Source organism: Nannospalax galili, unplaced genomic scaffold (genome assembly GCF_000622305.1).
Source record: "Nannospalax galili isolate Female #2095 unplaced genomic scaffold, S.galili_v1.0 scaffold38, whole genome shotgun sequence".
NCBI lineage: Eukaryota > Metazoa > Chordata > Mammalia > Rodentia > Spalacidae > Nannospalax > Nannospalax galili.
This window is the reverse complement of record NW_008342636.1, coordinates 2,521,466-2,539,204: the sequence shown is the minus strand read 5'-3', so window position 1 is coordinate 2,539,204 and position 17,739 is coordinate 2,521,466. Positions and strand designations below refer to the sequence as shown.

Sequence of the window (17,739 nt, the reverse complement as noted above, 5' to 3'; positions counted from 1 at the left end):
TAAAGGATGTGAAGTTTATGAAGTAAGGAATACGCTGACACACTACCTCAGATTCTGCGCTGGCAAGCTGCTTCTCTCGATTCTCCAGCTCAGTAAGGGCTTTTTGAAGTTTTCCTTCTAGAATACTATATTCAGCCACCTAAAATACAGCAAAAGAAAATTTATTTTCCTTTTCCATATTCAAAACAACCTATCATTTCACCAAAACAGGATCTGGTAACAAGAGACAAACTGCATGCACCAATTAAAAGGAAAAGTTCCTTCTAGTGTCTTCTAAGAATGGAAGACAGTCATGCTTCTGCATGGACATTTTCAGCGATATCCCTCTCCCAGGGAAGCTCATTCTAGTAAGCCATCAAAAGTGCTAGTAAAATCCTGTGCCAAGTCAAAATCTAGCTCCTACACTAGTAGCCCAATTTCTTTAGACCTAAGATAATTTTTAAGAATGGAAGTTTTATTTGAGATGAAAGGCTAGCCACACAGCCTACTTTTGGTTAGGGATACTCTGTTTTCTCTCTCTCAAGTTCAACCCAACATGTCACTGAGACTGTCTAAAGCAATTTGTCACCACCCAGTCTTATCTAAGACCCAAGTCCTATCCAAATCTCTTTCCTATTGCCTGGTTTGAAGCATCTCAGAAGGCCACCCTTTAACCCCATTTCTACCCCTGCAGAGAAAAGAAACTACCTTCACATATCCACAGCTGGTGACAGCCCCCACATCTCTTCTTCCTCTTTTTCTCCAGGATAAACACATATGCTATGATTTCTATATTCTTTCATACCTTGAATTTAACCTAAAAGACATCTAGGTTCTTGACTAAATTCTTTTAAAAGTATGATATCCAGATACATCCTCACTGGTTCAGGCACCAATGACTGTGCACTGCCAATGACTAGGACAACCCATCTACTGACTTAGTCTCTAACTGCCTTTGTTAACGCTCTTATCCACATTGTTAATGTCAAAGAAAATTCCCAGGGGTTCGTTTGTAAACCTGGCATTACTGTACTCACTGTCTATGCAACTGTTTATAATTTAACTACAAAATATGACACCTTCATTTTGATGACTTAGGCCCAGCACACCAACCAACAAGAATTATTCATTAACTCTCTCGGCTCTTCTATTAGTTTTAGTCAATTTAAAAATATGGCAAGCACAACTTAACCAAACTATAATACAAATACCCCAACATCTGTGTTCCCACCAGGGCGGTCTCAGGATGCCTCTCTTGTGAAGTATAACCTCCAGAGGGATCTTTTCCTCCCACCTCCCACCATTCCATATACTAAGGACTCGAAATTCAGAAGGTTAAACCTCCCTGCAGAGTTGCAGACATATAGACCTAAGTAATACCTGCTGATCATGTCTATCTATATTCCTTCTCTATCTCAAACTCAAAAATATAAAAAACCCCAAATCGTAATCTTTTATTTTAATAAACACTTATTATACATCTGGTACATTGTGAGCAAAGCTAGTTGTGTAGAACCTATGTTCTGAAAAAGGATAGATTATAAACACGCATATATTTATTATTAAATGTTAAGAAGAAAACAAGCAAGGTAAGGGGAACTGCCTATGCGCAGGGCAGGGGAGCGCTATTTTGGATATGAGAGTCAGAGAAGGCTTTATGGAGCTTATTCTGAGCAGAGACCAAGAAAGTATCTCTAGAGGAACATGTTGCAGAGATCCTGAGGAAGGTGGTAGCTTAGCCCCTCTGAGGAGCGACCAGAAGTCAGTGCAGCTGGAACAAAATGGAACGTGCTGAGGTAGAAGAGGAAGCTAGGGTGCAGATCACATAAGGCCTTCTATGTGAGTTTCATCCTAAGTGTGATGCAAAGTATGATGAGTTTTGAATAGATGAGTACTTGATTTTGTCTTACATTGTAAAGGTTTGTGCTTGGGGGTTAAGAGCACTAGCTGCTCTTGCAGAGGACCCAGATTTGGTTGCCAGCACTCACATGGCAGCTTACAAACATCTATAACTCCAGTTCCAGGGGATCCAACATCCTCTTCTGGTCTCCAAGGGCATAGTACAACATGGTACACCTACACACATGCAGGCAAAATGTCCATACACATAAAATAAAACTTAAAAAAACTTTAAAGGTGTGTTTCTGGGCTGATATGGACATAACAGGGTAAAGAAGTCAAGAATGAAAGACAGACACCAAGTTAAACCAGCCAGCAATCTTAGAAGCAAAACCGTGACAGCTTAAACAAGGAAAATGATGTGTTGGAGAGTGGTTAGTTTCCAAAAAAAAACTCTAAATGTGAAGCCAAAAGATTTGCTAATGAACTAGCTATGAAATGAAAGCGAACTAATGACACCTTGGTTTGTAGTCTGCAGAACTAAGAGGTAATACCAGTTGTTTTCATGGAAATCAACTGGAACAAATTTACTGAGAATGGTAATGAAAACTGATTTTATATGCTGAATCAGAGAAGCATATTAGACAGACAATTGGCAATACAGCACAGGCAGCTAAGTGACCAAGCACAGAGTCTAGGGAAGATGTTGGGAGTGGAAGGAGCCCAGCATGCTCACACATGTGTGTACAATGTATGTAACTGATGCATATAATGTCAAGGAAGTGGATGAGATCATCAAGCTGGTAAGGCTAGAGAGGAAAAAGAAGATATACAACTGGGCCCTGGAACAAGTCACTCAACTCAGAAACTTTATTTCTCAAATCTGTTCATCATTTGAATTTTGCAAATATTTAAACTAAACAGCATAGAAAAGAAAATGGTTCAAGGGTGACCTTAGTTTGCCTTCAAGTAAAAATTTCAAAACATTAACATGTTGTCCAGCTCTCTTGCATTCAATTAACATGCACCACAAAAGTTATGGACATACTACTTAATATAAAACTCAAATAATAAAACTGATACAATGTTTAATTACATGAGGGTGTCTAGGTCTCTATTTAAACTGGATTATATGGACATTTCTTAAGAATGGAGATTTTAGGGCTGGAGAGATGGCTCAGTGGCTAAGAGCAATTGCTGTTCTTACAGAGGACCCAGATTCCGTTCCCAACACCCACATGGCCGCTAACAACCATTCATGACTCTAGTTCCAGGAGACCCATCACCCGCTTCCGGCCTCTATGGAGGCAGTGCACATATAGATACACTTATATACATACAAGAGAACACTCACACATAAAATAAAACTTATTTATAAAAAAAGATTCTGCCATTAAAAGAATGGTGATTTTAAAGTGTCTTACTTTTTACTTTTAGCTTTTGTTTTTTTAAATATTTTATTTATTATTTTTATTTTATGTGCATAAGTGTATTGCCTGTATGTAGGAAGGTGCACCCATGTCATGCAATGCAATGCCTGTGGAGGACAGAAGAGGGCATTGGATTCCCCTGGAACTGGAGTTACAGACAGTTGTTAGCTGCCATATGGGTGCTGGGAATCAAACCCCAGTCCTTTGCAAGAGCAGTCAGTGCTCTTAACCACTGAGTCATCTCTCCAGCCCCATCTTTTAGCTTTTCTTAAAGCTCACTAGTTATTTAAGTTTGTTTGTCTTGATGCTAGGAGTTGAACAAAGGGTCTTCTTATACATGCTAGGCAGGTGCTCCATCACTGAACTATATCCTAACCTTTATTCAAGTATTTAATGGTTGAGAATTAAGTTAGGTAAAACTAAAATGGTAATTACAAAGTCAACAGGTCTTAAGGACTGTTTTTATCAGTAAAATGACAGTGTCCACTGAATTTTACCTATGAAAAGTACAACACTGGCTAAGAAACCCTTTCTTATGCTCCCTCATGTATGACTCGTGTCTTCCTTCTTTGGGGAGACCTGGTAACTCTCCTCTGGGAACACAGATGGAACAACATAGTATTTGAAGCCACTCTTTTCAGATGCTGGGCAACAGTCAGCATGGGACAACTGATTATACACTTAGGAGAGCTTCTTAAATAGGAGAGCTTCTTAAATTCTTAACTTGGAATATTTGAAAATAACATTATTTCCAGGGTTGCTTTATATTTAGTAAGGAGTATAAATGGGTAAATACTGAACTGCTCTCTGAGCTTGTGTTACCATTTTTAGAGAGACAATCGATTTCATGATGTAATTCTTAAGAATACCTCAAAAGTTTTTGAGACTTTTTATTAACTTCTGTGTTATAATTTTATATGTATTTGAAAATGTGCTATTTTCTTTTTCATAAAGGCAGCCTTTCTCTCTAGTGTAGTCATTTTTAAATTTATATATTTTAATAGGTGATATATTTTCATTTTTAAAATCTAAAAAGTACAAAATATTTCCCAGTGAAAAGCCTCCTCTGTCTTGACCATTCATCCATTCATCTTATCCATACTGACACATACCAAGGAAAACTAGTCTATTCCTTCCAAAGATTTTCTGTCATCCAGCTGAAGAGATTATTACTAATGTCTCCTCTCTCCTCCCTCCTACCCCCGTTTGCTACCTTTTTCTTTACTAGTGACTCCCGTTCTCGGTCCCTTGTTTTCCATTCCTCCGCCAGAGCTTGCATATGAGCCAATTCTTTCTGCTTGAGCTGGAAAGGAGGAAAAATGGTCACTGCAAGTTCCAAACAGCTCAAATAAGCAAAGAAGGTTCTCGGCTAAGGAACTAACACTGATTACCAATATTATCTAAGGCATTCTATTTTTATTCTTAGAACAAAAACAATACAAAACCCCAAAACAGAGCTTGAGCTGGGTACAGTGCTGCACACCTGTAATTCCAGCACTTGGAAAGTTGAGGCAGAAGGATCAAGAGTTAAAGTCATCCTTGGCTACATATCATCTTACAGAGTAAGTTCCAGGTCCACCTGGGCTGTGTGAGACAATGTCTCAAAAAGAAGAAAGGAGCCACTAAGTGAGCTCAGTGGATAAAGGCACTTACCACCAAACCTGAAGACCCACGTTTCACCCCTGGGACCCACATGGGAGGGGAGAACCAATTTCCACAAGCTGTCCTCTGACCTCTATGCACACTTTCACTCTCTCACAAACACATACAATGAACAGAGAGAAGGGAAAGGGTGCTGGAGCGATAGCTCAGCAAGAAAAGAACTTCTTATGTAAGCATGAGGACCAAAGTGTGGATATCCTACATTCACATAAATGCTGGGTGAGTCATCTGTTAATCCAGCACTTAGGAGGCAGATGTGCCATCTCCAGAGTAAGATGGCTACTTAGACTAGTCACACTGGATAGTTCTGGGTTCAAGTGAGAGACCTTACCTTGATGAATAAGGTGGAGGCCAATCCAGGAAGACTCCCAACATCATACTTTGGCCTTTATATGCATGTGTATATACATGGACTCACACACACACAAACATGCACATACACAGACACACACAGACACACAGACACACAGACACAGACACAGACACACACACACACACACACACACACACACAAAGAATTGACATGATGCCTTAGTGGATAAAGGTGCTTGCCACCAAGCCTGCTGATCAATCCCCAGGACTCACATGGAGGAAGCAGAAAACTGACTCTTGCAAGCTGTCCTGACTTTCACAGGTACACTGTGGTATGCAAGTCCACACACATAAGACATGAGCTCATGTGTGTGTGCACACGCGTGCCCACACACACACACACAAAACAGACGCATGTATTTAAAGTTTTTAAACATTAAAAAAAAAAAAAACCCAAACAAAAAATAAGGAGCTTTCTTGAGGAAAGTAATAGGTTTCTGAGTATAATTCAGGAGAACACAAAGCTGACGGTGAGGTTAGGTTTTCTAACCTTCCTTTCTGGGGACTCTGGTGCTAAGCTGCAGGAGAGCAGATGAATAAGAACTTGAGATTAAAACTAGACAGGAACACTGAGAGAAAACCCTATTCTAGAGAAGGAAAAAAATATACTAGATAAAACAAAAGTAGATTTTCCAGAATAAATTTTCAACCCACCTGATTTTCAAATATGTCTTCTTGCATCTCTTTCCACATTTCTAGCTCAAGTGCTGCTTTGTACTCCAAGGTTTCACGAGGCTCTGGCTGGGTCTCGGAAGGACAAGGTGCTGGAGGAAGAGAAGGCGGCTTTTGCTGTACAGCAGACAAACCCTGAGATGTGAAAGAAAAAGCATTATGTGAACACACCCATACACATCAGACTCCAACTAGGGAATTCGCTAAGAACTGTATTTACCTGAGATGACTCTGAGACAAAAATCTCACGCATTTTCACTAGTCCGTAGTCCTCTAGAGTCACTGTGTAAGAAAGATCAACTATCCTGTTATTTGACCTACAGATGAAATAAGAGTTAGTCTAAAGTTCACAGATCCCTTTTCTTCATTTCACTCCCCCAGTGCTGTAGTGTGGAGGAGCAAGCAGCACTTTCTGTACCCCGCATTCACGCTGTGCAAACTGCCACACTCCACAGGCTGAGAACCCTCCACACACATGCTTTTACTGCAGCACAAACATCTTATTAAGTAAATAGCTATACTTACTACAAAATCACCTAGATAGCCATGCATTTGTTTTGAAAAATTAAAAAACATAAAAGATGCTGGGTGTGGTGGCACATGCCTTTAGTCCCAGAACTCAGGAGGCAGAGAGAGGTGTATCACTGTGAGATCAAGGTCAGCCTGGTCTATATAGACAGTGCCAAATCAGATGAGGCTACAGAGAGAAGAAACAAACAAACAAACAAAAAAAAAAGTAAAAAGGTTAGACAAAAAATTTTAGACCCCACAGGTAATTACTACTAATATTTATTTTCTTATTCTTTTTTGTTTGGTTGGTTTTGCTTCATAAGACAGGGTCTCATTATGTAGCCTTGGGTGTCCTAGAATTCTCTATGTAGATCAGGCTGGACTTGGAACTTACAGAGATCCTCCTGCTTCTGCTTTCCTAGTGCTGGAATTGAAGGTGGAGACCACAACACCTGGATTGTTTTGGTTTTTGGAGAGCTAAAGATCAAATCCAGGGCCTTCTGCATTCTAGAGAGGACTTCTACTGAGATACACCCTTGACACAACAGTATGGTTTTTACTGTCTCTAAGACATACTAATGAATTTATGTAGTAAAATATGCTTAACAGTTCTCCTGTTCTTGATTGTCTAAGTTACTCTGAATTCCTTGGCCTATTTTTCTGGAAGGAGCACACATGAAAATCTTTTACTGGATATAAGCAATGCTTCGAGATAACCCTTAAAAGCAGGATAATAATATATTATTATGGTCTTATGGCCATAATTAGCGCCTTATGTACCCTAGGACTGCATGTAGTGTTTATTAAATAATAAAAACAAGCCAAAATATTAGAGGAAAATGAAATTTTACCAACCAAAAAACATGGTTTTGGCTAAACCAAATTATCTATCCCTTTTAAACAAAACTTACATAAACAGATCTTATATAAAGAAGAACTGATAACCAGAGCCACACTTTATTCTCCTAATCTCACAAATTTCAGAAAATGACTAAAGTAGAATGAAGCACTTAGGCCGCGATGGCACAGTGGGTAAAGGGACTTGCTGCCATGACAGACTGATGACTGAATTCCACCCCTGGAACCCACACGGCAGAAGAAAACTTATTCTAAAAAGTTGCCCTCTGACCTCCACGTGTGCTGTGACACACGATTCATGAACATGAGCACGCATACATGCACACACGCACAAACAAAACAAAGTTAAAAAAATTTAGTGAAGCACTATTATGTTGCAGAGAAATTCCTGAGTGCGTTTGAAGTTCTCACTTAGGTAAATCTAATAACTTCTCTGTCTAAAAGCAGAGCAATAAAAATAATACTTATAGCAGCATTAAAACAGCTTCATCTACTAATTATTCAATACTACTCATGATGACAGAAAAGAATGCTAAGCTTTAAGAGATTTTTTTTTTTTGGTAACAAAAGTCAAAACAAGAATCAAAGCCAAAAAAAAAAAACCCCAAAAAACAAAAACAAAAACAAAACAAAACCTGTCAGTTAACCAAGCATTTGATTCTTCAGGACCCCATTCCCTTATGTACAACATGAAGAAATGTTTTCCTAAACCTTTCGGGTTCTGGATGTGGCTATGGATGGAAAAGGGTAAGGGGAAAACTTCAATGGCACTTTGAGATTGCAGATTTTTGCTGAATCTTATTTCTTTCTACAGTCTCATTAGACTTTAAAAAAAAAAAAAATCCCAGCACTCAGGGGGCAGAGGCCAATGGATCTCCATGAGATTGAGGACAACCTGGTCTACAGAGTGAGTTCTAGGCCAGCTGGAGCTACAGGGAGACCCTGTCTCAAAAAACTAAAAAGGTTTTTATGTTAAATTGATTTTAAAATTTTATTAACTTTTAAAAGATAATTCAATAAATTCAACAAATGGTTAAAACATGAAAACTCTTTTTTCATTGTGGCAATAAGGCTCAAACAAAAGGTACAGTTATTATCATTTGTTCTAGCTTTCATTCTGTTGTAATAAAATAGTGACTCAAAGCAACTTATGAGAAGAAAGGTTTACTTGGCTTACACTCCAGGTCATACTATCTTTGAGGGAAGATGGGGCAAGAACAGAAGCAGAAACTATGGGAAACACTACTTACTGGCTTGCTCTCTGGCTCATACTCAACTACCTTTCTTATACAGCCCCAAAACCATCTACCTAGGGATGTCACCACCCACAGTAGGTTGGCACTTTTACATCAATTAGCAGTTACAATAATGCCCCACAGACATGCTCACAGGCCAGTGTGATCAAGGCAATTCTTTAAATGAGATTCCTTCTTCCCAGGTAACTCTAGGTTAATTAAGTTGACAATAAAAACTATCCAAGACACTATTATTCTTTTAGAGGTGCTGGTGACTGAACCTTAAGGTTCAAGCATTGTAGGTAAGCACTTTACCATTGAACATATATATCAATAGCCCTCCATAATTTATTTTTAAAACTGTCTCTGAAAACTGATACTTATTCTCAGACTTTAGGTTTCAGGCAAATGTTAAAATATTTTCTAGGTTGGGGGGGGATTGCAGCATTCCTAATGTAAAAATACAAGTTTAATCTTAAATAATAAAATAGCAGATCCTAAGGGCTGGGATTTGATAAGAAAAAGTAAATGGCCAGTACTTTTAGAAGTGTCTTAAATGAACCAAATACCAAACAAACACCCAGTAATTCTATGCAGAGTGTTAAGAGCGCATGACTATACATTTCCTGCTTAGACGGGGGACTATATCGCTCAGCAGGAGAGTATCTGCCTAGCCTAAGCAAGGCCCGGGGTAGGATTTCCAATACTACAATTAAAACAGAAAAGCAAAAACAAGTAATAGTTCCTTAATTTTAAAATTGTCAGGCTAGGAAGGGACAGCTCAATAGTTAAGAGCTCTTGCTCTTTCGGAGGACGCAGGTTCAGTTTCCACATCAGGTGGCTCACAACCTCCAATTACTCCAGTTCCAGGGGACTCCAATGCCCCCTTCTGGCCTCTGTGTGCACTTGCACACATATGGTACAAGCACATTTACTCAGGGCTATACACATACACATAATTTTTTAAAAAATATCAGGCTAGGGCCAGCGAGAGGGCCTGACAACTTGATTTTGATCCCTGGATCCCACAAGGTGGCAAAAGAGAACCGACTCCTAAGGGGTTTCCTCTGATCTCCACAGGCATGCCCCCTCCAATAACTATAAATAAATAATAAAACAAGATTATCAGACTAAGAATGGGGAAGAGAAATACCTAGCAGTCTGGGTAAGAATTATAATATTAAAATCACAAAATTCTTATACTTTTGTAAGTAAAAGGGGCATAAAAAAGCTAACAAGCAAACTAAAATAAACCATTCCCCACCCATCAAAGATCAATAACCAGCAAGAAGGCATGAAGGTTTTCGGTCACGGCTTATCAGCCCAAATCAACGCACGGAGGAAAGGCAAAATGAGCCCACTGCAGTGGGAGGTGTTACCCTTGCACTGCGATAACAGGCACACTTTCACTGTAAGTCTGACGCCAGCAGTGTTCACCATTAGACCCTAAAAACCGAGTTTTTTCTGAAGACAAGATGTTAGAAAGCTGGATTCTTGCAATTCCCAGGAGTAAGTCTTTACTCATTTTATCCTTGTGCCATAATTCAACCAGCAATGGAATCCTAAGGAAGAGAGAGACGTGTTCATTCTTACTGGCTCTGAGCTAGTCTTCTCCCAAGTAAACTCTCAATGCCTTCATGCAGTCAAAGATGTTCTGTTACTTGGGAAGTTATTAGCAAAATGGTTAAAGACTCAGTTCCCCTGGAACAAATATGAAGCACTACTACATTTTCTATAGCTCTAAGCAATAAAGAAAACTATTCTTCTCACAAATCATCACAAAATTTGGACCTTCATTCTTCAAGAACATATAAATTTCAGTTACGATACTCAGAAAAAAACAGATTTCAAAGATCTGATATTTCTTGAGTAAAATCTATTTCCCATAGCCAGATTAAAATGTCTAGTTTATCAACAAAAAGGTAGAAAGAGAAAATATATTACATTTGGTGACTTAAAAATCAAAACTATCCTTTATTTCCTTCAAAGCTCTCACTGACAGATTGTCTTAACAAATTTGAAACATTTAAACTCAAGCAAATAAGACACAAAAAGCAGAAATTAAGATTTATAATAAATCACATAAAGCTCTGTAAACATAAATGTCACAGACACTAGTTAATTAATGTCTTGATTCTCAAGTGCATCAGCTGCTGTGGGTTTAAACCCATCCTGCCAATAAGGTATCACTTTGTTAAGGGTTGTGAGTACATTACCGTAAGAAGGTGTCTTGCAGTTGGTGAGGCATAGTTGCAAAATCAAATGCACAATAAGACTGCGGAAGAAAAACTTCCATGTTTCTCCGAAGTTCTACAGGAGGGTTAGTCATAATGGGAGCTGCACTTCCAAAGAATGGATATGAGTACCTAGAATTGAGGAAATACAGCCCTTTTACTGTAAGACCACGAGACTTAGAGCCCAGATTTTTAAAAATGTACAATATATGAGCAGATAGAATTTTTAAAATAAAAAATGGCAGGAATACTGGGCTGCCACTTATTTAAGAGGTTGTTCAGAGTGGCCAGGCATGGTAGCGCACACCTTTAATCCCAGTGCTCAAGAGGCAGAGGCAAGTGGATCTTTGTGAGATGAAGGCCAGTCTGGTCTACTTAGCGAGTTCCAGGCCAGCTGGGGCTGCAGGGAGACCCTGCCTCAAAAAAGATAAAAAGAAAGAAAAAGAAAAAGAAAAAGAAAAAGAAAAAGAAAAAGAGGTTGTTCAAAGTACATGCTTCTTAATCTTTGCATTCCCAGAAACAAATAAGCAATTACATTCAAGAAATGCTTGATATATTTAATTCAGAACCTACTTTCTTTCATACAATAACATCCTGGTATTTATGAGCCAAAAAGCTAAGTCAATGCCAAAAGGATATATTCACAGTAATCTCTGAACAGAAAATCAAGATAAAAATAATTCAAATGAATTACGGCTAAACCAAATAAGTGACTTACACTGTTTTTCACCATAAAAACCATACTAGATTAAATGTAGAAAGCCTACTTCCTAACTTATTCTGAATTTAAAGATAAATATAAAATATTGTAATATCTGTTTAAATTTCATCCTGCATCTTGTTATTCGTAAATGAAACTATAATAAAATTTAAACCCTACTAGTAAAAAATGATTTTCCTATAAAAAATGTATCCCATGTATTCACCCAATTTTTATATAATTATTCATCCACTGAAGTCATATTATCTCAGAGTTCATGCCCTACAATTTCAACTCCTACTACCCTGCTACAGGATCTAGGAATTGAAAGAAAAAGAGGTCCAATAGATTAAAAAAGACCTGTAAGCTAAATTTCTTTTCAGTCTTACCTCCTAAATTCCACCACACAGTTGCATACCATTGCCAAGCACTATAGCATACATTTGGCCGAACAGAGAACAAACTAAATGGCCAGTACTTTAAAAACTGCCTTAAATGACCAAACACCAAACCAGCAGCTAGGAATTCTAAAGTTTAAGTGGCTCATGGCTCTGTATTTCCTGCTTAGAATGTAAATTCACCAAGTGAATTACTATTGTCCTTCATAATATACTGACTGATTTCTAAGTCTGCTATCCTCACTAAATTGATCAATTTGTCTCCTGTACCTCTAATACCTGGTACATCATTGGCATAATGTGGCACTTAATTATTAAAAAAAAAAAAAGTCTTGATAGAAAGAAGCAAAAGAGAAAAACTAATTATTAGTGCTTTCTAAACCAGACTGTCTAAGGCTCCTTCTTGTAGAATCCTAAGGAGTCTGTGTCTGTTTTCATGCTCCTGGCCAACAACCCTCTCTGGGTATACTAAGTTCAGATTCTGGCAGCAAGCAGAGGCCCTTTAAAGTAGTAAAAAAAAAAAAAAAGAAAAACGGCTAAAAACAACCAAACAAAAACTATAGAATAACAATTCTATTTCTAAAATAGACAAAAACAAACCTTTTGAGAAAAGCTATGTTCATGAGAGAAAAATCTCTGTCAGCCTGCAATTTCTAAATAGGACCATCTTAGTAATAATTCTTGGCATTTAACATGTCAACTGCAGAATGTGGCAGAGATGGAAAATGGAAAGTCTTTCAGTCAATCAAGTCCCACCCTGTGCTAGGCCTCCCTGCTTTGACAGATACTCATCCCAATATGGAGGACTTAGAATCAACTTGAGAAGCAATTACATGAAAAATCAGAGACAAGTTGATTTATGCAGCAGAAAGCAGGTATGCCTCAAATCATAGCATTGTATTACATTTAATTTATATCTCGTCAGCAAAGTCTATGAAAATTTAATACTTAAAACAAACTGTCATGTAAAGCCATATAACTGTTTATACATACTAATTCTTTAATATTGAACAGTGGGAACATTCCATTTCAATCCCATTAAGCATAGTTTTTATATTCATAGCTACCAAATGTAGGTGAGAGGAATATAACATCAAAAAATAAGTTACTGTACCATCATGATTTTGACCTGTAGCACCTCTTCCAGTAAACAAGCAACCAAAATTACATTGTAAATGGCAGCGTCAATTAATGATTATAAATGCCTATAATTACTATACCAGAATAGGTAAGGCTGTTACCTCTCCTATCACCAAAGCCACTCTGGCTTAAATTCAAAGTCATTAGCATACTGCCTTACTGCCTTTTGGGCCACTGATTTCACAGATATTACAATTTCTTTGGGAACATTTCTCTGCAACTCCCTCAACAGAGGAAAGCATTTCTCCCCCAAACAAAATCAAACCACACCTCAATATGCAATTGACTGGAAAACTAACTTCCAAGCCATGGATACTCCTTAAGTCTATTGAAAAGCAAAAGTGATGTGCTGTGGCTGGAACAGCAATCTTCTGTGCCGAGGTGGCTTCCGAAGCACTGGAGGGAGCCACAGGCTGGGCCAGTGAAGTAGGTACTGAAGACGTGACGCCTAAAGTAGACATAAAAAAATTGAAAGCCATCAACCTTCAAGCACAGAATTTGACAATTCTGCTTTGTGAACATATGAACTGAGGCATGTGCATCTTAAAGTGGCTTGCTCTAAATTACCTAGATTTTAATCCCCGTTCTAGAATTGTATAAAAAAAAAGCTTAGTGTAGGGCATAGTGGCACAGTCCTGAAATCCTAGCACTCAGAGGCTGAAGTCAGTCTGCATGGGTTACACAGCAGGAGCAACATACTCAAAACATAAAAATAAACAGAAGAGGTCACAATATCTGACTGCAGCCTGGCAGGCACTAGCTTTATTCTCAGAAGTGCCTCTGCATGACTCGTTGCATGCTTGAAGCATTGGGCTTGAGATTTACTATAGATGTAATTGTATCACCTGTTACAAATTAGGTGTGGTTATTTTAAGGACATATGTAAAGACAGAGAAATCGAGTCCAATCCTATTATAGACCAGAGTTGTTTAAGGAGTGGCTGAGTCTTAGGCTGCTCATGACAGAGGTGAACTTTGCACCAAGGCTTCTAACCTCTACTACTTACTCACAATGCTGGTTCTAACTACAGACCTCAGCCATGGGTGGAAAAGTTTTATAAAACTAGACACACACATTCTCAGACTTTCTCTTTAGAGTCAAAATAATTATTATAAGTTTACTATAAGGAGTTAATGACTCCTTTCTCTAAAATTCCAGTGGAAAAAAATCTACTTGAAAGACCTATATTCTTAAGACAGGTGTGGTGGCACACTTTAATCCCAGCACTCTGGAGGCAGAAGTAGGCGGATCTCTGTGAGTTCAAGGCCAGCCTGATCTTCATAGTGAGTTCCAGGCCAGCTGGGGCTACAGGGAGACCATGTCTTTACTTACCCCCCCCAAAAAGGAATGAGAGATCTATATTCTTTAATTTCTTTTGAATGGACTATCTCCAATACAAAAATAAAACAGAAATGTATTAATTTAGCAAACTATTATGAAGTTTAATAGGCTGAAATGGCATAAACTGAACATTTTTATCACCACATATTTTTAATTCTTACAAAAATGCTCCCAGTTTACATTAAGCTCTCAGCTGTTGGTTGGATGGCTACAGACCCCAGAACCACCGATGTGTGAAAAGGACAACGTACCCTTCAGGCTTTGTTTGAGATCCTTATCATACTGCAGGCTTTCTGCTTCACTTTCTGTTGCTTCGTCTCTGGTTGGAGGTGTCTGGTTGTGAGCTGGGACAGGGGACACGCTTGGTGATTTGGGCCCATTGAGTGCCTTCTCCTTTACGGGGGTTAAAACTCTCTTCTTTGAATGTTCTGGCTCATGTCCATTATGGGTTTTTAATTCAATTAAAGACTAAAAACAATTTTTAAAAATAGAGTATAATTTGCAAAATACTTTCCTTCATAATTAAGCAAAAAACTTGGCGTTGCTTTTTAAAAAGTACAAGCTTCCTTTCCCAGTTTGGATATTCCTAGTCTAATTTTCTTCATAATTTGTAAATTTCCTTAAACCATCTAGGACCAGAAAAAGGAAGATGAACAGGAAGAAAACAATATCCAGAGCTGAGTACTTACAAAATGTATCCTACTAAGTAAGAAGCAGCACTTGAGAAAAGACGCTGCCATAGGTGACCCTGGGCAGTTATTCCTACACCACAGTGCAAGGGAGGATGAGGCCCCTAGGGGTCTCCTCTGATGGTCTTCTACCCCTTGGCTCTACCCCCAGTCTGTTCTTTATTGTACACACACAACTTAAATTCTCATTTCAGTTTCCTGTCTTTCATTCACAACCTACATAAAGGCTGACTCTGAAAGAACAAGATAGTCAAGTTGTCTATACAGGTAGATACAATTAAAAAGCACATTTAGACAAATGCAAAAATTGCCTAAGGAGAGAACAAAGTACTACTATATCAAGAATCTTATGTTAGTTGAGGTAATGTCAGGCAAAAAGATACCATTATTGCAGATTTTTTAAAAAAGTAGTTCTGGGCTGGAGAGATGGCTTAGGGTTAAGAGCACTGGCTGGTCTTGCAGAGGACATGGGTTAGATTCCCAGCATCCACATGGTAGCTAACAACTGTTCATAACTCCAGTTCCAGGGGAATCTAATGCCCTCTTCTGACCTCCACAGGCATTGCACGACATGGGTACACTTACACACATGCAGGCAAGACACTCATTACATAAAATAAAAATAAGTAAAATTTTTTTTTAAAAAGTAGATCTAAGATTATTGTCTTTTACCAGCTTCCTTTCAGCATAGGAAATATCTTTGAGTTAGAGGTAGGAAGAAATGGTGCCTACTAACCAAGAAGACTATTCCCAAGGCTAAGAGGGCTCTGAGAGCAGTCACTGCACTTTCCTGACAGGCTTATTAGAAAGGAACACTGTAACATAGGGCGCTAATGCAGACTAACAACACTCGCATTTCCAGGTAACTCTGGTGAAGAGTTCAACCTGTGTAATCAAGACTAACTTTGGAGAAGCTGGCAAATAAAAGCAGAGTGGCCACCTGCCTGGGAATCGATGCCTTCTCTCTGTAGAGCCACAGATACTCCCACAGTTGGGGCCAACTCCAGAGGAACAGGTGCGAGCTTCTGTTTGGCTCTGTTTGGCGGGTCAAGGGTAAAAGCACCCTCAACTGTGACTGGGTGCATGTTAATTTCCATACTGCCCTTCTTCAGTAATCCATTTAAAGGTACTTCTGTACTTCCAAGGGATTGATCTCCACAGCACAGATGAATCTATTATGAAAGGGGAAAATCAAAACAAGCTGTATTCCCTCCTCTTTCTTAAAAAACATAAACTTAACAGAAGTTGAAATGATTTACAAAAGGAAAGTATGATTCAGGGTGGTTCAATGACCTTCAGAAAATAATGACTTCCCAATGACTGTGGCAAATGGTGGGAACTCCCAAAGTTTACTATTGGCTCAGGAACAGTTACAGCTCAGGCCTTTTCACTTCTTCAATCATTAAGTACATGTTATCAGCTATTCTTCATCTTGTCAGAGCTGTGGTTACTCTAATACTTTACTACACTACTTTGAATATACAAATTGCATAATAAAATAAGTGCAAATTTAAATAGAAATTAAACACCAAGTATTTTTTAATTTCCATTGTAACAATTAGCCAAGTTCTAAAAATAATAAATCACTGGATCAGCCAAATTTAGAATTTAAAAGCCACAAATAATTTTTCAAAAATATTTTATTATTTTTATTTTATGTGTATGGGTGTATTGCCTGCATGTATGTGAGTGCACCCATGTCGTGCAATGTTGTGGAGGTCAGAAGAGAGCTTCGGATTCCTCTGGAACTAGAGTTAAGGATGGTTCATAGCCACTATCTGGGTGCTGGGAATTGAACCCGGGTCCTCTCCAAGAGCCGTCAGTGCTCTTAACCGCTGAGCCATCTCTCCAGCCCCACAAATATATATATTTTTTAATTCACTCAAAACATGCTGGGTTTTCCTTTTTCTTGTTATCAGATTTTGTTTATAAAACGGGATATTAAACTCCAAAAAGGTAAAAGAATAACGTCACTGGGATAGAAGGTTCTGCTAGTCAATGATAGCTAAGTAAAAGTTCAATATTACCATCCTTTGAAAACTCACACAAAAGCTAACCATTATACATACTGTATATGAATATACACATATATAGTTTATATATATTATTTTCCCTTACTATGCTAAAGTATTTCCCTCTACTATTGGCAGTGAGAGTGAAGAGAAACTTGCGGCTACTTTTTTTTTTTTATTTGAGGCAGTGTCTCACTATCTCAGGTTGGCCTTGAACTTACGATCCTTCTGCTTTTGCCTCCTGAGTGCTGGCACTACTGATATGTACAACCACAACTGACCTGTAACTCGGTCTTACTGTTACTGAATGTACACAAGTGTGGAGACCAGAGGAAGGAGTCAGGTGCCTCCCTTTATCACTCCCACCCTTATTCTTGCTATGTGGATCAGTGTTGGGATTAAAGACACGTGGCATCATGCTGGGCCCAAGACTGATGTTTTTAAAAAGCTAGAAACAAAGTCACAAATGGCCTATAACTTAAGTCTCAATGTTATTGTGTGTAATATTTTTAAGATTTTTATTTATGAGGCTGGAGAGATGGCTCAATGGTTAAGAACACTCACTGGCTGCTGTTGCAAAGGACCCAACTATGGTTCCCAGACCCACATGGTGGCTGACAACTGCCCGTAACTCCAGTTCCAAGAGATTCAACGCCCTTTACTGACCT

General features: G+C 38.5%; 1 protein-coding gene across 3 annotated transcripts in view; it reads right to left on the bottom strand.

Annotated features, from left to right (window-relative positions):
- Positions 1–17,739, bottom strand: part of Cep120 (centrosomal protein 120) — an 85,004-nt gene that overhangs the window by 33,151 nt on the left and 34,114 nt on the right. For all 3 annotated transcript variants that reach the window (XM_029566237.1, XM_008838727.3, XM_029566236.1), the window contains 9 exons: positions 16,004–16,231; positions 14,622–14,838; positions 13,300–13,477; positions 10,774–10,923; positions 9,937–10,119; positions 6,175–6,271; positions 5,937–6,089; positions 4,462–4,551; positions 47–139 (listed from right to left, as the gene is read on the bottom strand). In XM_029566237.1, the coding sequence (XP_029422097.1) occupies positions 47–139; positions 4,462–4,551; positions 5,937–6,089; positions 6,175–6,271; positions 9,937–10,119; positions 10,774–10,923; positions 13,300–13,477; positions 14,622–14,838; positions 16,004–16,231 (1,389 nt within the window). The remainder of the gene's footprint in view (positions 1–46; positions 140–4,461; positions 4,552–5,936; positions 6,090–6,174; positions 6,272–9,936; positions 10,120–10,773; positions 10,924–13,299; positions 13,478–14,621; positions 14,839–16,003; positions 16,232–17,739) is intronic.